General features: G+C 35.1%; 1 protein-coding gene across 1 annotated transcript in view; it reads left to right on the forward strand.

Annotated features, from left to right (window-relative positions):
* The window catches only part of LOC110348137 (uncharacterized), a gene marked incomplete at its 5' end in the record, with an annotated part of 31,788 nt that overhangs the window by 4,861 nt on the left and 4,496 nt on the right, over positions 1 to 22,431 (forward strand). The window contains 3 exons of the mRNA XM_087196833.1: positions 5,947 to 6,001; positions 7,569 to 7,658; positions 8,625 to 8,729. Coding sequence (XP_087052959.1) covers positions 5,947 to 6,001; positions 7,569 to 7,658; positions 8,625 to 8,729 — 250 coding nt within the window. The remainder of the gene's footprint in view (positions 1 to 5,946; positions 6,002 to 7,568; positions 7,659 to 8,624; positions 8,730 to 22,431) is intronic.

Here is a 22,431-nt window from a genome sequence, read left to right on the forward strand (position 1 = left end):
CCGCGGTGCGCGAACCGTGGAGTTACCCGAGGGTGATCCGTGCTGGGGCTCCAGAACTCGGGCCGTGTCAGGGTCCAGGGGGAAAAGTAACCCCGAACTGAGCAGACGCCCACTTTTACTTTTCCGCCGGGCGGAAACCCCAGGCCTCCCCTGGCCGGCCGCTCCGGATCTGGCAAGTGGGAGTTTGCGGGAGGGGCTGGTTGGGTTCGGGACGGTTTGTTGGGAGAAGCTAGACCTGGGTCTCTCCCGACCATCGATTAGGGGTTTGGGCGAAGGAGCAGAAATAACAGCCGGATGGCAGAGACCGGGATTCAGAAAGGGTCAGTTGAGAGATGTCTTAGAGTCGCTGGAATATATACTCCAAAGATAGTATTTAATTTGCAGAGTGGCGTTAAGCAGGCTTATAATTTATTTTTTTCATATAGGCTACTGCTGTGTTTTGACAGCAAAGGAAAGGTTATCGTACATTAGGTATTCTTAAAGTACTCTGTGTACACACACACTCATACATTTCTTTAATAAGAATGCATATCTTCATTTTCCATTTATTCGTCAGACTTATATTGACTGGGCTAGGTGGGAAGTGGGATGCATAAACAAAGAGGTATTGTAAGGCGTGGTCCCTGTAGTACCGGAATCTTCCCTGTGCTAGGGTTCCTTCAGGAAGGTAAAACTCTGGTAACGAGATGGGGGAGAGTCGTTTTGTTTGCAGCCTCATAACTTCAGACGTTGTAGTGGCAGTGGGAGATGGCAGTGATGCTTCTTAGAAACTTGGCTTTTTATGTCCAGGTGAGAGAAGGGTTAGGAGAACGTTGCGGCTGATGATTTTTCTTTTTCTTTTTTTTTTTTTCCCACCATTAAGTTTATTGGTACATTTTAGGTATAAAATACATTTACATTCATCGTTGGGATCTTGTACCTTTACAAGAGTATCTTGGTTCTTATTCCCCCCCCCTTCCCCTGCCCTCCCCTCCCCCCCTCCCCCCCTCCCCACTTGTAAAGATCCCGTTTCCGTTTTTTCCCTTTCTCATATTTTTTTTACCCTCTTTCTCCTCCCCCCTCGACCTTTACTTCCTGTTACACAATATGAATTACACATTTTTTTGGTCCCGGGGATCGAACTCGGGACCTTGCGCTTATGAGGCAGGCGCCAGAACCACTGAGCTAAATCACCGGCCCTCAGTTACACATTTTTAAAATGAAAGTATCAAGACCTAGGAGACATTACCGCAGATTTTACAGAATTTAAAAGGATATAGAAAGCATATTTCAAAAATGTGTTTTGAAATTGATAACTTCTAAGAAGTACTTTGGAAGACAAATTAATGAAACTCTAGAAGAAATATAAAATTTGAATAGCACCTATTAAAGAAAGTATATTCCTAGCTTGAAAACCTACCTATATGACAACAGGCTCGTATACATTTTAACTGATTAAATTATATCAAACATTTAAAGCAGGAAAAAAAAAGGAACACTTCTCCCCTCATTTTAGGAAATCAACATTGTGCTAATCCTAAAACTGGATAAAGATAATAGAAGAAAAAAGTAGGAACATAGATAGAAATTTGTTTAACAAAACAAACTATTAGAAGTCAGATCTGGCAGTATGTAGAAAGTGGTTTTATTATAGGGATGGCAGTGTTGGTTCAGCATTGGAAGATCCACCCCCAAAAGTCATCATTTTAACAGTTTTCTTACATTGATCATGCTGTTCCTCTTTTTCAAAACTTTCTTTGAATGGGTGTTGATAAGGTTATATAGGTTACTAGGTTACGGAAGGAGGGCTTGGGAAGGAGTCATGAAAGGAATGTGAGAGTGGGGAATTTGGGGATAATTTTCTTGAAAAAAAAATTACCTATTTTTTAGAATTCAGAATAGGTAACATTTGTGCAAACTGTTTCTCAAAGATAATTTTGTTTTTGGAACTTTGCTAGTGTGAAGTAATTGACTTACTTTAATCCTGATTTTAGTACCTCCAGTCTCAGCTTTTCCTAACTCTCACCTTTGAATCTATTCCTTTAGTGTTTCTATCACTCATTTTTTGAAGTGAAATTATTGAGATCAGTGATGAAGGCTGCATGTTTCATTGACACTGCAGTTTTTTTCTAATATATTTTACATAAATGTAACAGAAGGCTTTGATAATATTTCCTGGTTTTAAAAGAAATATTTTCATTCTAGAAAATTTGGACAATTAAAGTAGAGATTCCCAATAGTAAGCAGCGTTAGCATTTTCCTCTTTCCAGTATGTCTTTTTCTGTCTTTATCAAAATAAGATCGTATTGCACATAGTCTTTTATTTTGGATTTAGAAAACTCAAATGTTTTCTTATCCTTAAATATGCTTGATGACGTTGCAGAATTTCATAGGATGCATGTAACATGTTGAATCTAATTTTGGCTTTTATAACTGATTTTATGAGGAGCAACTTTGTTATTAAGTCTTAGTCTACTTATTTGTTTCTTCAGGATTAATTCCTAAAAGAATAATAGTATGTAATTCTATCAACTTTTTAAGGCTTAAGGTATCAGTTTCTCAACTTGGAGCATTCCACCAGCTTGGAAACTAAATTATTACAATTGAAAATAAAACTTTTTCTCATATTGGTAGGTAAACATGGCATCTTATCTTGTTTATACTTTTTCTTGGATTGTAATGAAGTTTTTCATTTTGTTCTTTGAATTTGTCTTTGTCTCTAAGTTCTGATGACTCTTGAAATTCTTTTTTTGTTTGTATTTTTGAGACAAGGTCTTGCTATGTAGTCCAGGCTGGCCTTGAACTCACTATGTAGCCTTGGTTAGCCTTGAATTCTCTGGCTCCTCCTATCACAGTGGCATGTGCCACCACACCTGGCTTTCTTTTTCAGTTCTTTGAATTTGGTTATTTCAAGTAAATCATACAGTACCTATTAAAAATCCACATCGTTATGCTTCGTATTTTAAGACTGAATTGAAGTTCTGAGATCTAAATTTAGGAAATAATCAGGGGTTTTTTTTGCCTTGTTATAATTTAGCAATCAAATATCTAATTATAATTAGAAAAATTAGTCAAGTTGTGAAGTTTTTAATCACCTTTTACTCGTTTTTTATTGAACGGTATGAAATTGAAGATTTTGATTTACTGATTTGTAAATTGGGAAATACATTTATGTTTCCCTGAGATGGTAAAAACTTTCATGTTACCATTGTAATGGAGTAAAGGTTGTTGAGTCATCTTAGGCAGGGCTAACAGGAATAATCTTATAATACTCACCAATGCTAACTTAAAATTAAGTACACTCAAGTTATAAGTGTAAATTCACAAATAAGTGTATTGCCTGCTTATGATTTTGTTTATTATGGAGAGACTTAATTGAAATTATCACAATTTAGAGGCTCAATTTTTTGGGGGGGTTGTTTTCTCTTCTGGTACTAGAGATTGAGCCCAGGGCCTTTGCAGCAAGCTACATCACCAGCTTTTAATTTTTTCCTTGAGTCAAGGTCTAGCTAAGTCACTAAATTGTCTAGGCTAGGGTGGAATTTGCAGTCCTTCTGCTTCAGCTTCCCAGAGTGCTGAGATTATAGGCATGTGCCACCACAAGAGGCTGGAAACTAAATGTTTGTAAATTGGGCTTTGTATTATTATGAGTCAAAGAATGTTGTGATGCCAGTAGAGCTTAGTGAGATGTTTTCAACTTCAGATGGTGACTTATTGGTAGTTTTTGCAAACACTTTACTGGATTGCATTCAGCACTTTAAAAAAAGAAATAAAATAGGATAAAACAAATTAGAGTGTATTGTGTATATTAAGAATAACTCAAGGCCGGGGATTTAGCTCAGCGGCATAGCGTTTACCTGGCAAGCACAAGGTCCTAAGTTCAATCCCTGGTACACCCCCCCCCCCCAAAAAGCTAAGGTGATGGACCTTTTGGTTATTGTTTGTAGGAATGTATACTTGATATAAGATGTATTATGGGGAGGTTCTAGAATCAGCCACTTAAAGGCACCATTACACAGCTTATTAGTGTTTTAGTTTTCTCATCTGTAAAGTGAAAGTAATAGTAGCAACCTCGTGAGTTATGAGGATAAAAAGATAATATATATCAAGTGTTTAAAATGGTGCCTTTCCATCTCCAGCATTACAGAAATAAAAGGTTCTTTGAGATAATGATTTTTAAAACATTTTGGTTAATAGGATTTATTTTATTGTGAAAGAATTGTTGCATCTGCACATTAGTATGATGACTAAATTGCTTTCATCTGTATATTCGTAAGTAAAATAATAAATGAAATTGTGAAGAAATAGTCATAACCTTTTCCCATTTTCCCTACACATAACTCAGTTTATATTTTTAAGAACATGAATGTTTTTTAGACATAATCATATTATTATTAGCATCAGTAAGGTTAACAGATTTTTACTGTGCTCAACTACTCAGACCGTGTTGTTTTCCCCTCTCTTAAAAATTGTCTCAGAAAGTATCCTCCAAAGTTGGTTTGTTTGAATCAGTATTTAAAGTCTACACATTACATTTAGTCTTAAGACTCTTCATCTGTACTAGTATCTACTCCTTTAAATTTTTTTCCTTAATTTTAAACTTAGAAATAGAGATGCCATTGAACATCTTGTACCATAATACAGTTATCAAAACTAAGAAATTAATATTTATACAATATAAAAATTAACTACAACCACAGTACAGATTTTTTAGAATTTTAGAAGTTTCCCAGTCATGTCCTTTTTCTGTTTTAGGATCCAGTCCAGGATATCTCATTACACTTAGTTGTTATGTTTCTTTAGAGTCCCCATACTGTGATAGTTCTTCAATCTTTTATCTAATGGCCTTGAGACTTTTAAGAGGAGTGGCCATGTGTTTTGTGGGATTTTGCTTAAAGTGGATTTTTGAGATGTTTTCTCATGATTAGATTGAAGTTAGAGATTTTTGGCAAGAATACTACAAGAGTGGTGTGCCCTTCTCAATGGGTCACTGATCAGGAGCTACATGATACTGTAGTGAATGATTTCTAGAGATATTACCCTTTACCAGTTGATTAATCTGGTGTCTGATGGGTTCTTTACTGTAACTTTACTAGTTTTCCATTGTATTATACCTTGTTTCACCTTTAACCCATTAATCTTAGCAACAGTGTTAAAATGCTACATTGGGATTGTCAAAGTTGCTTCTTTGTAAATAATGTATTAAAAAACAAACTTCAAAAGTGACTTGATTTGAGAATGACCATTAGTAATATTTAAAAATAAGTTCAAAACACTAGGTGCAATGTATGTAACATGGCATCACATTGACTTTTAACCTTTTGGATCATGTTTCTGTGAATTTATCTATTAAAAAATGTAAATACACCCAGTACCAAAAAAAAAAAAAAGTAAATACAGCCAGGGATTTAGCTCAGTGGTTCTGCTGCCTGCGTCGCAAGCGCAAGGTCCTGAGTTCAGTCCCCAGTACCAAAAAAAAATGTAAATACAAATCTTCTAAATAGTGTAATGAGTAAAATTAAGTTCTTAATGTTGTTTCATAATAGCTTGTAAAATATCTTCTTATATTGGCAAGAAGCAAGTACTATATATTTAAGGTTTTAAAATTATTTTAGCATATGTATCTGTAATATCCATATATACTTAATATACCCCGAACTACATGTAAACGTGATAAGATAGTATGTCTATTATGTAAGATATTATGTCTTTGGAAATAAAGAAATGTCAGTTGTTAAAACTACAGAAAATGGCAGATCTTCAATTTTTTTCCTTTATATTCAGAAGGTAAGCTCTTTGACGAAGTAAAAGCAATAAGAAGTAGAAGTTTTGCAGTACTTCTGGTATTCTGCAGTATTCTTACCTTTTCCTTCTTAACTCACATTTTATGTAGAGTTAAGAAAACTAATCTTAACTATTATGTCTTGGAAAAAGTGGAAATAAATTAATTCTTTTTTTTTAACTCAGATAATGAAACTGCTGTTTATACATTAATGCCAATGGTTATGGCTGATCAACACAGGTGAGTATTTGTTTAATAAATTTATGCTTTTTGAAAAAGTATGAAGTTTTCTAAATGTTACACACACACACACACACACACGGGTTCATAATAGTTTAGGCATAAGTGTCCTGGGCAAGTTATTTAATTTTTCTATTAGATTTTTTTGTTGTTGTGAAATAAAGGACAAGATTTTCTAAGATCTATAACTAAGCTGTAAGATTTTTATTGTAAGACATTTTTTAAATGAATAATCATATGTTAAAATCAAGTGCTTGGTTGCTGACCGACGTAGAAAAAACACTTGGTTTCTTTTAGAGGTCACCACTGATCTCTAGAGCAAAAGGTTAGAGCTAAGGGGTGATTTATTTCCCTTACATGCGCTCATCTTTTGATGGTTTTTAAATTAACATAGGGTTGATTTTTTTTTTTTTTTTTTTTTTTTTTTTTGTAGCAGGGTTTGAGCCCAGGGCCTTCACACTGAGCTATATTCCCAACCTTTTTTATTTTTTATTTTGAGACAGAGTCTTGCTTAGTTGTTAAGTTGTCCAAGCTGGGTTTGAAGTCACAGTCCTCCTGCCTCAGCCTCCCAGAATGCTAGGATTACAGATATATGCCACCATGTAGGGCAATGCGGATACTTTTTTGTAGAGGCATGTATGAAATGCAGTTATCCGTCTTTGTGAAGGGGTCTTTATAGTTGTAATCATCATCACTGGGTAGTTTGGTATAAAGAGAAGAAGGTGAAGAGAAACTTTTGAAACAAGTTAAAATAGAAATTATTTTTTGCTTTGAATTGCCTTAAAAATGTGACTTTTTTTTTTCTGGCTAAAATTAATACAGCTAGGTGCAAATTTTTGGCAGGGGAGCAACCAGATCTACTCTTTTTATTTCTCAAGAATCTAGTAAGACACTGTGCTGTCTGAGAACAATGAAAAGAAGCTGAGCCCTCTTATTTAAGGTACTGAGCAGACCACTATATGAAAAGCACAACAGGGGAGTTAGTTTAGTTCTTAGCATTGAATGATTGTACAGAGAAACTTTGTAGTTCTTGCCAATTTAATCTCTATGAAGGAAGATCCAAACATTTTTTTGATTCCACTACTAGCATCATTACACTTTCTGTTTTATCAGTGCAGCTTATAATTTTAAGGTCATTTTTCTTTTCCTGCAGAAAACAAAAATTTGGGCATGTATACATTTAGATTTTATGTCTTTTCTATTGGAATCTTTTTTAATTGTTGCTATTCTTGTTAAAATAAATTCGAAATGATGGCAAAACTTAAAAAAAAAAATCTAGTGAGAACTGAAGCCAACTTTCTCTGTTAGGTGTCCTCTGAGCAGGTAACATAGCTTTGTCTGTGTGGGAGTTGAAGAAATCTTTAGCACTGGTTGGTCAAGGCTATTGGTTTTTGGATATTATTTTGCTACTATGCTGCACTTAGAAAATCGCGCCTTGCTTTGTGATTGATAAGGGGCAGTCTTTTGAATAACTAGTAAGAAAAGCTAACTTTGTTGACTTGATTTATTATGTTTTTAAAAACTTTTTACATATTGATTCTTTTAATCTTTTTGTTTGGGGGCACAGGTCTGTTTCTGATCTACTGTCAAATTCAAAATTTGATGTCAGTTATGCATTTGGACATGTGAAAAGAAGCTCGCTTCACATTGCAGCAAAGTAAGATTAAAGATGTTTTAGTTTAAACTCTTGTCTAGAGTAAGCATCCTAAGCTTTGAATCAGCATTGTATCGCAGTAATTATGGGGAGATATGAGAACAAGCAGCCAAGTATTTCTTTTCTCTTTTCTCTTTTCCTTTCTTTTTGTGAGGTATTGGGGACTGAACCGAGGGCTTTTATGCTGAGGTACATCCCCAGGCCTTTAAAAAATTTTTTTGAGACAGAGTCTTGTTAAGTCACTGAGTTGCCCGGGCTAGGCTCTAATTTGGGATCCTCTTCCCTTAGCCTCCGGAGGGCTGGGATTTCAGGCATGTGTAAACGTGCCTGGCTCAGCCAATTACTTCTTTACCCTGTTTAGGGGATAGTGTGTTATGTATTTTCTATCTAGATAACTTGTTAACTTTAGGATTGAGCTCATGTTCCTGATAGCTTATTCTAGGTTAGGTTTGGGGATTGTTTTTGTTAGATGTAATTAGCATGCATTCACCAAATCTTCCTTTTATCCCACTGAGATAAGGGATAACTGTGATATGCTAATTGCATGTGACATCATTGGCTTTACATTCTTTACCCAGATGGGTGTATGATTTTTATCCATAGTCTTCTACTGTGGTTTTGGGTCAGTTAACTAATTGGTATTTATATCCTTTTTCTGGATTTGGCTAGGTGTGTTGAAATTAATTGTTCATGATTAATGTGACTCCTGGAAAGCCAAAAAGTTGAGAGTATATTGTTTCTTTCATAAATGAATCACTTTTGTTTTATTTGAAATTCTCAACTACCTTACAGCTTACTGTGCATCTTGAAAATAGAAGATATTTAGTATTTGTGAGAGAAGTCAAGTAAAATTACAGATAAATCAGCACCTTAAAAATAATGAGCTTAATAGAATATATTGGTTTTTAATTAAGCTATCTCTAGTATGGCTGTTGAATGTATCTGACCTGTCTCTTAATGTTGTTTTAGTTGTGAATCAGTAGAATGCTTGGTTCTACTGTTAAAGAAAGGAGCAAATCCTAACTATCAAGATATTTCAGGCTGTACACCCCTTCATTTGGCAGCTAGAAATGGGTAAGTATTTAGTTTCCTTAAATAGCTGAAGTTGTATTCAGAGTACCCTGTCTTGATCTGATGATTTTTTTCCTCCAATATTTGCTTGGGAAAAATTATAAGAATGATGTATTTTATTTCTTATAATTTTTTTTCTCTGAAGCCTGTTTCTTTAAAGAGAGTCTCGGATGATTATATTAAAATTATAAAATGACTATTTTCTTTAAAAATATTTAATTAATTTATGTTTTAAAAATTTAAAAATTAGTACATGTTTGCAGTACATTGGGGGGCCATGTTTGCCTGCACCTTACATACTACTGTCTCTTTCAGCTGTCTGTCAGTCACTGTGGGTAGGGTAGCACTGGAAATCCTGAAGTGAAGTTGTTCTGTGGCTCAGTCTTAAACAGTTAACCTCTTCCCAAAATAAGTTCTGATTAAACACTCTCAAATATGGTGGGGTTTCTTCTCCAACACTAGTCTGCTGTGTGGAAGGAGTCACTTGGGAGTAAAATTCCGTGCTGTTTTTCCAGTTTACAATAGTTGGGGGTTTCTCTTAGGGTTAGCACTGCAGGCCTGGTCCATTGTTTCTCCCTGGAGCTGCTGACCCTCTGAGCTTACCTACTTTCCTTGGGCCTTGGCTTTGTCCATGACTAGGTTAGTTATTAGGTCAGTTGGCATCTTTGCTTCCTGATGTGAGGAGGAAACAAAATGTAGAGTGCACTTAGAGTTGGCCGGCAGTAAATGCTGCTCTGACTGGTTTCAGGATCTTGGGTCTTAGCTGCTGTCTCCGCAGCTGAGGTTTCCTATGGGCACAGGCTCCTTGCTCACCGTCTTCTCATCTATCGCCATGTTTTTTCACTATTATATCTAATAATTTATTAAAGTCAGTAATATTTTTCTTGTTGAAAATTTATAGTTTTTATTTTCTGAAGATCATAATTTTCATCTCATTTTTGGTGTCTTTTTCCTGATAATTTTTTGCCACTCCTAATTTCATGGCTTATTTCCCAAGTTGCTTAGTTAATTTTATTAGTGCAACTGTAGACAGTGACTATGTACCCATTAATAGATTTTTTTATTAGTATATATCTGCAGTGTATAATAATTACATTCATTTTGGGGAATTTGTAACTATACATACTGCATCTTAATCATTTTTACTTCCCTTTCCTGCCCGTCCATCTCGTCCCATCCCTATATCCACAAAGTTTACCTCCCTGTTTCCTCTAATTTATTACAGTTGTTTGAGAGTGAATTGTCCCAGAGTAAGATTTCTAGTTAGCTTTCAGTGTTAAAACTATTTGTGAGGGTCGGGCATTTAGCTCAGTGGTTCTGGTGCCTGCCTCGCAAGCACAAGGTCCCAAGTTTGATCCCTGGTACCCCCCCCCCCAAAAAAAAGTCAGAAAAAAGAAAAAAAAACTATTTGTGAAGTTTTCTAACTAATGTGCTTAAAATATTTTAAAAACGTAAGTTGTATTTTCAAAAAATGAAAAACTTTAAAAATATGGCATATTGGGTATACTTTTGCCCCTTACTGATAGTACTGCTTATCACCATGAACATTGTTATTTCACAGTGTGCTATTTTATGCCCTGTTGTAATTTTTGTGGTCATTCAGTCTCCTTTTCTACAAAGCATTTCAGGTGTCACGTCTCCGTGTCTGCCTCTGTGACTGTTTTTTGTTTCTTAAAATTCTCTTCAACTGAGAAATAATTCCAAAATAATGGGAATTAAATTTAAAATAACAATAAGTAGCTTTTGATTCAAGCTGTGAGGAATTTAGATTTATAAACTTTTTTGAACATTATAAACCTCTCTATTGAAGTACATTCTTACTGTGTCTCTTGTTTTGATTAATCTTGCAGATATTTGTTTCCTATTCTGAACTAGGATCCTGGATAGTTAAGGTGGCTGGCTACCTTTGTGAGATGGATGTGGAGCTAAATTGATTGCATCAGTCTGAGGCCAGATATTTGCATATATAATTAGGATAAAAATCAAACTAAAAAGATAAGCACAGTGCTGTCTAGGTTGGATGGGGAAAGGGATAATCGTTCCACCCTAATTGATCTGCCCCATTTCATGAATTAATATGTAACCAAGTTTAATTGTCCACTGTTTTAATAGGATCAAGGTGTTAATTCAACAGCTGTTTTTATAATAGTGCATCAGGTGTGTGGTCGTATGTTGCACTTTAGGTCATAGAGTAAATTATTCATTCCCTTGCTGAATCGATCACAGATCCAGATACCCTGTGCCAAGTGTTAATGGAATAGGGACAAAAGTCTGAAAAGATTACATGTAATAAAATATTCAGTACTCTGTCAGCAACTGTAAATGAAAGGACACAATTGGTATAAGGGATAATAAAAAATGCACTGTAATTGTTGTAGGAGATTATAAGACTTTAGTGTGAGGACCAAGACATAGGACTTAGACTTGAAAGACAGAATATTTTTGGTCTCCTGAAGAGACTTGTATTGTTTTTCTGATATAAAGCTCTTTTTTTTTAAGCACATATGAAATAGTTTTGGGGCTGGTGTATGCTCAGTGGTGAAGCAGTTGGCCTAGAAAATAATTTTGATCACTGTTTTTAATCAATAGCAACTGAAAAGACCATTGCATTTCTGAGATGAAGAAATAAAACAGATTATATGATTTGCTCAGCAGGTCAACAGAAAGAAAAGGCATGCGTTTGTGAGCCATTCTTTAATTTGGATGCCTTTTTACTTTTATAAAGATTATTTTTAGTATTCAGTATGTGAATATTTTGGTTTTTATTATGTATTGACTAAGTGCCTTGTATGTAGAGGTACCGGATAAATGTTTGCTAAATGACTCAAATACTTGCTACTTTGTATAGCTACTGATGTTTTTAGAAATAGCTTTTTATTATTAATTTCATTATTAATTCAAATTTGTCCATCCTGAAGTAGAATTCATAGGAGAATTATGCCTTTTTGTGGTCCTTCAGTTTTTCTTCTCTTCCCTCAGCTGTCATTGTTGGATGGGTAATAGATTTCTTTTGGCCTGCTTTAGCATTTCTGTTGTCACCATAGTGCTGTTTTGTATTGGTTTGCCTTCCTTTCTAAATGTGATGGACAAAAAGCAACAAAAGTTGTTGGTTAATAGTGTATGTTTCTTTCCTATATTGCTTGAACCTTTTGCAATTCATTTATGGAGGGGGGGAGCATTCTTGATTGTTGTTTGTTTTCAACAACCTATACCCTAAACACTTTCTTGGATGTATTTTCCTGGCCATTCACCCAACTTTTTACTTTGGAAGTAGGCTAGTGGTCCATGTCAGCTTCAGAATAGGTACAGGCACAGGCTTGTTTGTGTACAGGCACAAACACATATTTTAAACAGGGCTCCATTTTAATAGGACTATTTGGACTGTTGTCTCATGATTATTGAGAATTTGTTTTCTGAGGTTTTGATAATGTGTTAGATTAAGAAATTTGTAAATGTTTGAACTACACAGTTTATTCAGAGGTTTAATTTCTTCCATTTTTTAAATTATTATGCTGATTGTAAGTGACATCTAACTTTGTTTCAGATACAAAAATCAAAGCCAGAAGGTTATTTTTTCTCTTAAAAGATTTATTTAATCAGTAAGAATTTTAGCTATTGATGTATGAGTGAATAGTAATTACGACATTCCTCATTTAATGACCGAGTTCCAGTCCTGTGACTAGGTTGTTAACTGAATTGGTTGCTAAATGAGGAATTGTATGCAGTATGTACCTTACAATATTCAGAACAAAGAAATGGTCAAAGGAAACTCCAACTTGATGACTTTGCTTTTATTTGCATAACTCATATACAGTACTGTAATGTATAGCAGGACATAAAACTACAGTACTGTACTATATAGTACAATCAGCAAAAATTACAGTACTGTATAAACAAGGGGTACTATACTAAAAAAAGACATTGAGGCCCTATAAACAAGATGTACAGAACGGAACATGAAAAAAGGATGGTTCATAAGTCTGAACAGTGCACCTTGGTCGTAAGACTGGCTGTTAAACAAGTAGGTCATGAAATGAGGAATATCTGTAGTAAAGTTTTATTGAGAGTTACTGTGTATATGACTCCTTAGTGAGGTAAGGAATGTGATATAATCCATGGCATGAAGAAGTTTATGAACTTGTTGAGTAAATAGTAATATATACATATATCCTGTGTTTCTATAGGATGCTGTTATATTGATAGTATATCAAGTCTGTACATTATATATATTCTATATATTCTGTATGTCGCTGTTTACTCAATTCATCATAAACAATTTTGTTGAGTGGGTTATGTATTTTCTTAGTTCAGTATAGAAGATAGTTATGATTGTCATGAATGATATCAATACAAAATGAATCTTCAGTTTGAAGTTCCATGTAGTTCTCAGAAGTTTATACAGGCTTCACTAATGAAAGGGAATTTAAAATGAATATTGAATAATAACTAGGAATGGATTAGGCTAAGAGGAAACTTTTAGCAAAATGAAGTGGGTAGGTGTCATGGTTTGTGTCTAGATGTCTCCCCCAAAGCCTCATGTGGTCATAGGTGGGGATTTTCAGAGGTGGCTGGATCTAGAGTGTGTGACACTGGGATTGATTTATGTTTTTAAACTTAGTAAATACTCAGGCAGTATTTTCCTCTGAATTTTATCCTTTGTATATACATTAGTAGTTTTTAAATCATTGGTTACTTTGTAATACTTTGAAGAGTTATAATAGAGTCTTGAAACTGTTGAGACTCAAATTATTGATGCTGAGCAATACAGATCTCATTGCCATTTTATGTAGCTATTTATCTCAAGATATTTGACATCCAAATCATATGTATATGTTGTGAGCAAGAAAATGATTTGTTGTGCTGGTTAGACCTTTTGGTATATTGTCACTTTGGATTATATGGGATTGAGAATCCATTTTGTACACCAGTCTGTGAGTAACTAAGGTATAGTAAGGGACTCAGGAGGGCTCTCCTCTCCTACAGGGCTCGGTGGGAACTTCCAGAATAGTACAGTGATAGGGTGAGTAATGGAAGAGCTACAGCCTCTGCCCTGGTCTGACACTGTATGTGCCTGGCTTATTTTCCTTACCTCTCATCATCTGCCACCCACTGTCTGCCGGTTGTTGAGGTGATTATCTCACAGCCTTCTGTGCTTCAGTTATCTTTACTTGCTGCCCCTCAGAGAAATGATTGGAGATTTTAAAAAACCAAAAACCAAAAGTCTGTTATCTGTGACTTTCATGGTACTTCTTTTATGCAGTTGAATCAATAGTTTCTTAATTATCCATTCACCTCCTGTTTCAGAACTTGTACAAAAAGAATCTGACAAAAAAATAGTTTCCTAGTCACAAAGATTGATGGCTTCTCAGTCATATTTCAGTGATTGATGCAAAGCAATTTTTTTTTAAAAAGTGGGACTAGGGATTGAACTCAGAGCCTTGCCCTGAGCTACAACCTCAGTGAGCTCCTCTCCCTCCTTTAAAAATGTTTCATTTTGAGACAGGATATTGCTGAGTCATTAAGTTGTCCAGGCTGGGCTTGAATTTGTGATCTTCTGCCTCAGCCTACCACACTGGTAGGATTACAAGCAGGTACCTCCATGCTTAGTTTGCAAGGGGATTTTTTATTCTTCACACTCCAATTCTGTTTTTTTATCCTTTAGAAGAAGTGGTTTTCTTTTCCAGACAATATTTTATCTACAAGTGAAGCTACTGAAAACTTTTAAAAAAATACATGTTTTATTTTCATAGTAGACTATTTTGAAGACAATTAATTGGGATAATTTTATTAGAACAAAAGCAGAAAAATTTCTGAAGGTAAAATAAAATGCTAGAGTAAACAATTTCCATCCACTACCGTACTTAAATTTTTTTTGGTCTTAAGAAATAATATTTAGGGCCGGGGATTTAGCTCAGTAGTTCTGCAGCCTGCCTTGCAAGCGGGAAGTCCCGAGTTCGATCCCTGGTACCAAAAAAAAAAGAAATAATATTTAATGTCTTCATTATATATGCAAAGATTTGACAGGAACACAGGGCAGTTCATATTATAAATCATGTTTCCTTGCTATGATTTGCTGTTTGTCTTACTATATTTAGAAAGGTAGAGGAATGTGTTAAGTCTAACGGCTAAATTGTTTTTGTACCACAGACTCTGTAGTATAAGTAAAAATGACAAAAGGACTATAAAGGGGGTGGGGATGTAGCTCACTGGTTATTTTATGGCTTGTGTCTAAATGTTCCGCCAAAGCCTCGTGTGATCATAGGTGGGGCTTTTCAGAGGTGGCTGGATCTAGTGTGTGATGCTCGATTAAGGATATGTGATTACTAAATTAGTCCACCGATTGGTTTGGCATAGTTCTCAGTGTGGATAATGGAAAGACCTACCCTGTGTATAACATAAAGGACAGAAAGAGGGCTGCTGTTGCTGCTTGCTTCCTTGCTATTTTGCCGCTTTGCTGCCTTCCTGCCTTCTGCCCATCACAAATTGTTTTTCCTCCGCCATGCCACCCTACCTTAGAGCCAGCCAACTATAAACTGTTTAGCTTTACAAACTGTGAGCTAAACAAACCTTTCTTCCTTTAACTTTGAGGGTCAGGTATTTTGCCTCAGCAATAAGAAAAGTAACTAAGACAGTGTGGTAGAGTGCTTGTCTAGCATGCATGAGGCCCTGGTATTGAGCTCCTGTACAACAGAAAGGAAAAAAAAAAAGGCACTGTAAAAAAGTATGACTTAAAAAATGGCATTATTTTAAACTAGATAGAGCAGCCATCAAGGCTTGACTGCCTAATAGTTATTTGGTAGGGAATTAATAAATCAGCTATCATTAATGTAGCTTATAATGATATGTCAAATTAGCTATAATGCTAATTATTCTGAATTCAGGAAAATTAGAATTCCTACTTTTGGTAAGTAGGTTGTGATTACGAACATAGGCTTAATTTTAATTCCTGCTTCACTGTGTATTGAGGTGCAAATTACCTGACCTCTTTGAAACTCAGTTTGGTGCTCTTAGAAGTGGAGAGAATATCACCTTCCTCACAAGGACACATTAAATCAGTTGACAAATGCTTATTATTAGCACAGTGTCCAGGTACACAGTGGAAGTTATATTATTATATCATTATGTAGATTTAACTATGATTTTTATGAATGCATAGTACATTTTGTTAATTACAGTTTTTTTCTAGATGTCTAGATTTTAAATGGAAAATAACATGTATTTTCAGTGTATTTGCTTTCACCTTTCCTGAGCCTTTTGAGAAACTGAAGGCTTATTGTCTTTAGTTTGTGTGCAGTAGTAGCTCTGAGTTCACACAGACATAACTGCTGGGTCAGAGATGAGAAAGGTGAAAGCCGTTACCAAATAGGCTTTCTCTTATTAAAGAGAAGTAAATACTTATTGATCTTATATTTGGAGGTTGTACTTCGCTACTTGGTTGAGTTTAAAAGGAATTATATAGGTGATAATACATCTTTATATAACCCCTTCCTCCCCCGCCGCCACCCCCACCCCCCATGCTGGGAATGGAAGGAACCTTAGGTCTTGTGCTTGTGTATGCTAAGTGTACACTCTGCCGCTGAGCTATACCCCAAGCCCATAACAATGTTTTAGTTACGTCGATTTTAGAATTCACTTTAGGATAGAAATTAATTCAAGTAGCAGTATGTGAATAATAACTTAAGCCGTTTTATTTTTCATCAGATTTTTAAAATAAAATCGATAGCTCCTTAAACTTCTTTTCCGTCAAACCATAACCACCAAAAATTTTCAACTCTTAGCTTTTCACGTTACATATTTCCAAATAATTAGCTTCTATGGCTCTTTTTCTGTTTTTGATGTTCATACAGTAATCATTTGTAGTTATGGTGACTGAGGATTATAAATTCGGTTTAGGCAATATTAGTTGTATATATGGTTAAATAAATAGTTTACTGGTAAAGTAAACTAACATTGTTTTCCTGAAGTCAATAATTTTGCAAGTATCGCTCTCTCTTTTTTGTTTTTTTTTTTTTGCTGTACTGAGGATCAAACTCAGGACCTTGCTCTTGCGAGGCAGATGCAGCACCACTGAGCTAAATCCCCTGCCCTGCAAGTATCTCTTGGTACTGTTCCCTTAGTACTGTTTTCTACAGAGACATAGTTGGTAATCTGTCAGTTTTGCCTTTTCATTTTCTCTGAACCTGGAGATTTCTTAGTTTTTCTCTTGTGTTTGATCTCTAATATTTTGGTTTCCACATCTGTTTTGGTTTATTTCCTTGTTTAGAAGGAGGCTATCATTTAGCGGCCAGGTCTGCTTTTCTGGAGTAAATGTGCATTTTTAGGTATTTTTGGGGGGGTAATTGTACATGATCATGTGTCTTAGTTACTTATTTTTTGTTGTTGTTGCTCAGACCCAATACCCGACATAGGCAAATAAAGGGAGAAAAGGTTTATTTTGGCTCACAGTTTGTAGAGGAATAATTGTTTTTTAGGTAGTGGGTTATTAGATTTAATTCTGTTGCTATCATTATGCCTAGAATTATTACTATAAGTGCTGAAAGTTTTAAATAAGCAGGTATAGTTATTTGAGGTACATCTACAGGATAAATGTTATTTGAGTTAAAGAAGCCTGTGAAAATACTACGAAATATAAAATACTAGGGAAGGGCCGGGGATTTAGCTCAGTGGTTCCGCTGCCTGACTCGCAAGGTCCCAAGTTCAATCCCCAGTACCAAAAAACGCCCCCAAAACAAGGGTTAATAGGAGGGCTCAGGCATTGGTGTACAATGTATTTGCAGATTCAGTAATAAGGTCTTTGTAATAAAATCCTGTTAGGAATGGTGTACCCGTTAGGGCCAAACTTTGGATGATTAAAGAGGAGGAGGTAAAAGGTAGGGTTTTAAATAATCCTTCTATTTTTCAGATATCTTGTTCATCATTTAGACTATGGATAATTGATCCTGAACATATGAAAAGTATGGCTTTGAAGAATGCATGAGTACAGATATGAAGAAATGCTAGATGGGGTTAATGCCAATAGTTACTATTATTAATCCTAGTTGGCTTGAAGTAGAAAATGCAATGATTTTTAAACTATCGTTTTGGGTTAGAGCACAGAGAGCTGTAAATAATGTTGTAATGGCTCCTAGGCATATTGAGGCTGTTAGAATGGTTTGGTTGTGTTGTACTAAGGGATAAAAACGGATGAGGAGGAAAATTCCTGCAACTACTATAGTGCTAGAATGGAGTAAAGCTGAGACTGGTGTAGGGTCTTCTGTTGCTGAGGGAAGTCAGGGGTGAAGTCCGAATTGAGCTGATTTTCCAGTTGCTTCAAGTAGTAGTCCTAATAGTGGGATGAGGTCTGTTTCATCCTACATTAAGAATAGTTGATAGGGCCGGGGATTTAGCTCAGTGGTTCTGGCGCCTGCCTTGCAAGCGCAAGGTCCAGAGTTTGATCCCCGATACCAAAAAAGAATAGTTGTTGAAGTTCTCATGAATTGAAATTTAGTAAAAGTCATGTTATTGAGATTACGAATCTGATGTCTCCAGTTCTGTTATATAGGATTCCTTGGAGGGCCACGGGGTTTGCGTCTGTTTGGCTGAATCATCATCCAATTAGTAGGAATGATATAATTCCTACTCCTTCTCATCCGATGAAAAGTTGGAAAAGATTATTAGCGGTAACTAGAATTATTATAGTAATAAGCAAGACAGCCGGGGATTTAGCTCAGTGGTTCTGGTGGCTTCTTTGAAAGTGCAAGGTCCCAAGTTCGATCCCTGGTACAAAAAAAAAAAAAAGCAAGAGAAGTAAATATTTGAAAAATTTATTAATATTAGGGTCTGAGTGCATATATCAGTGAAAATTCTATGATTGATCATGTGATGACTGCTACTGATATAAATAAGATGGAAAAATAGTTTAATTTAAGGTTTATATTGAAGTTTAAGGTTTGGATAGCAATTCAGTTTCAGTTGGAGATTATATTCCTTCTTGACCTGAGTATAATTGAGGTAGGGATAAGGCTGGTAAAGAATGATCATGAAATAATTGATTTTACGTAGTTTGAATGGGTTAAGGATTTAGGTAAAGTTATGTTGGATGAAAAGACTAGAATAATAAGCACTAAAAGTGAGATAATAAATTTATTACTTTTATTTGGAGTTGCACCAATTTTTAACTCCTAAGGCTAATGGATTAATTTCATCCTTTAAAAGTAAGAAAGACATGTTTTTAGGCATGGTGTTGTGGAATTAGCAGTTCTGCTTTCTATTTTTAGATTCACGATCGAGGGTTTTTATTAAACTATTTTTACAGAACAGGTTTCCTAGAATAATTTTGGGAGTGAAAGTTAAGTGTAGGAGTGGGAATAGGTGTAATATTATTAATGTATTTTCTCATGTAAATGAGGGTGATAGATTACTAATGTAATATGGAAGGCTTCCACGTTGTGTTGAAATTAGTATGTAGAATGAATATAATGCTGTAATAAGTATATTTAGTCCTGTTAAGGTAATTGTAATATTGCATCAGGAGAAAGTTGATAATAATGATTAGAAGTTCACCAATTAAATTGATTGTTGGTGGTAAGGCAAGGTTAGTTAAGCTTGATCGAATTCCTCATAGTGCCATTAGAGGAAAAATAATTTGTTATCCTCGAGCTAATACTATGGTTCAGCTATGGATTTATTCATAATGTGAATTTGTGAGACAAAGTAAAAGTGAAGAGGTAAGGCCATGGGCAATTATGAGGATAGTGGCCCCTCTGTAACTTCATGGTGTTTGGAAAGGATAGCTACAATGACTAATGCTATATGACTTGCGGAAGAGTAAGTGATAAGTGATTTGAGATCTGTTTGGTGTAGGCAGATAGAACTAGTTATGATTATTCCTCCCAGTGATAGTAAAATGAATGGATATGCTATTTCATTTGTTAAGGACTCAAGTGGTTGTGAAATTCGTATTATCCTGTACCCTCCTAGTTTTAATAAGATGGCCACTAAAACTATTGAACCGGCAATTGGAGCCTCAACATGGGCTCTTGGTAGTCCTAAGTGTAAACCATATAATGGGAACTTTACTATAACGGCTATCGTGCATGCTAGTCATAATATATTGCTAGATCATGTTAGTGGTAAAGGTGAAATTTTATAACTGAATAGTATGAAATTTAATGATCCTAAGGAGTTTTGCATATAGGTTAGAGCTACTAAGAATGGGAGTGATCCAAAAAGTGTATAGAAGAGAAAGTATAATCCTGCTTTCATTCATTCTGTTTGGTTTCCATATTGTTTGATAATAACTAATGTGGGGATTAGAGTTGCTTCAAATAAAATATAAAATATAATTATTTCTGAGACTGAAAATGTTATAATTAGAAGAATTTGTAGGAAAATTAATAATGAAATATACATTTTTTTCAGTTATTAGGTTCACTTTTTAGGTGATGTTGACTAGCAATGATTAATAATCATACTGGGCCGGGGATTTAGCTCAGTGGTTTCAGTGCCTGCCTCGAAAGCTCAAGGTCCCGAGTTCGATCCCCGGTACCAAAAAAAAAAAAAAAAATCATACTGTGAGATTTATTAAAGGGGAAGATAAAGAGAGGAAAAATTTAATGAGAAATTTTGGTTATTAATATCATTTATCAAGAGTAAATAAGCTAATTAGTGCAATTAGTAAGCTGTAGCATGAAGTATTAATTCATATTATTGAGGTTTTAGATAGTCAAGTGACTGGAATAAGCATAATAGTTGGAAAAATAATTTTTAACATTGTAGTAGGTTTAAGTTTTGTATGTAATCTGTTCCATAGGTGTTTGAGACTATTACTAGTAAAGCCAGGCCTACAGCTCTTTCACAAGCAGCAAATACAAGGAGGATAATGGGTACGAAAAGTGAAAGTATATAGTGGTAGTTTAATGTGATTAGGGTTTCTAGGATAAATATTGATAATATTATTCCTTCGAAACATAGTAGGGATGATACTATATGGGATTGATAAATTATTATACCTAAAAAAGATGCTGTGAAAGTAATGGTTATATTTATATAAATGGAAGACATTTTGGTAATTATGAAGTAAATCATAATTTAATGAGTCAAAATCATTTGTTTTATTGATTAAACTAATTACCATATTCCATTCATTCTCATCATTTTTGTAATCATTCATAGGTTAAACCTAGTGCTAAAATAAAAACTAGTATTAGAGATACTATGATTATTAGGATGAGATCATTAGTTTGTGATGCTCATGGTAAGGGGAGAAGTAGGGCAATTTCTAGATCAAATAAAAGAAATGCGATGGCAACTAGGAAGAATTTTATGGAGAATGGGAGTCATGCAGCAGACTCTGTAGGATCAAACCCACATTTGTAAGGGCTTGATTTTTCTGTATAGATATTTATTTGTGGTAGTCAGATTGCAATTGTGATAAGGGTGAAGGCTAAAGAATAGTTGATTAATAATGAGATTATTACATTAATTATTTTCTCTCAGCATGCACTGAGACTTGGTTGATTGGAAGTCAACTATACTATTTATATTAAGAAAATAAGAGCCTCGTCAGTAGATCGATACATAAAGGAATAGTCATACTATGTCGACAAAATGTCAGTATCATTCAGCTGCTTCAAATCCAAAGTGATGTTTAGATGTGAAATGGAAATATGATTGTTGTAAGAGACAAATGGTAAGGAATGTTGGTCCAATGATAATATGAAGACCAGGGCCGGGGATTTAGCTCAGTGGTTCCACCGCCTGCCTTGCAAGCACAAGGACCCGAGTTTGATCCCCGGTACCAAGAAAGAAAAAAAGAAAAAAAAAAAAAAGAAAAAGCCAAGATAACATCTTCATTTTGGGCCAGGGAGTTAGCTCAGTGGTTCTGCAGCCTGCCTCGAAAGCGCAAGGTCCCAAGTTCAATCCCCGGTACCAAAAAAACCCCAAAAAACAACAGAAAGATAACATGAAGACCATGAAATCCTGTGGCTATAAAGAATGTGGAGCCATAAATTCCATCTGAAATGGTAAATGATGTTTCAAAATATTCTGAGGCTTGGAGAATTGTAAAGCAAAGGCCTACAATAATGGTGATTGTTAAGGCTTGAATTATATGTTTTCGATTCCCTTCTATTAAGCTATGATGGGCTCAAGTAATTGAAACTCCTGATGCTAGAAGGTCAGATGTATTGAGTAGTGGAACTTCTCATGGGTTAAGAGGCTTAATTCCTGTAGGGGGTCAATATCCTCCTAGTTCAGTGGTAGGGGCTAGGCTGGAATGATAGAAAACTCAAAAGAATGCTGTAAAGAAAAATACTTCTGAAATAATGAATAGGATTATTCCATATTGGAGGCCCTTTTGTATAATTGTGTGGTGGCCTTGGTAGATTCCTTCTTGTACAATATCGTGTCATCACTGACACATGGTTAGAATATTGGTTAGAAGCTCTACAATTTAGAATTAAAATGAAATCATATTACTAATCCTGATGTGTTTTAGAATTAAAGTGAAATCATATTACTAATCCTGATGTAAGTAGGAGTATGCAGATAGGGCTTCTGTGAAAGGTCATGGGCTTGGATTAACTGTGGTAAGCATGTGTTTAGTGGGTCATTAGGCATTATCGTGTAGGTAAAGGCTAACTAAGTAAATATGTTGGTTTGAATTAAAGCTATGGCGAATTCAAGAATGGTTAATAATATTAAAATAATAAATGTAATGAAAGCT

Source organism: Heterocephalus glaber, unplaced genomic scaffold, assembly GCF_053883595.1.
Source record: "Heterocephalus glaber isolate CG9 unplaced genomic scaffold, H.glaber_assembly_v1.0 deba00001617, whole genome shotgun sequence".
NCBI lineage: Eukaryota > Metazoa > Chordata > Mammalia > Rodentia > Bathyergidae > Heterocephalus > Heterocephalus glaber.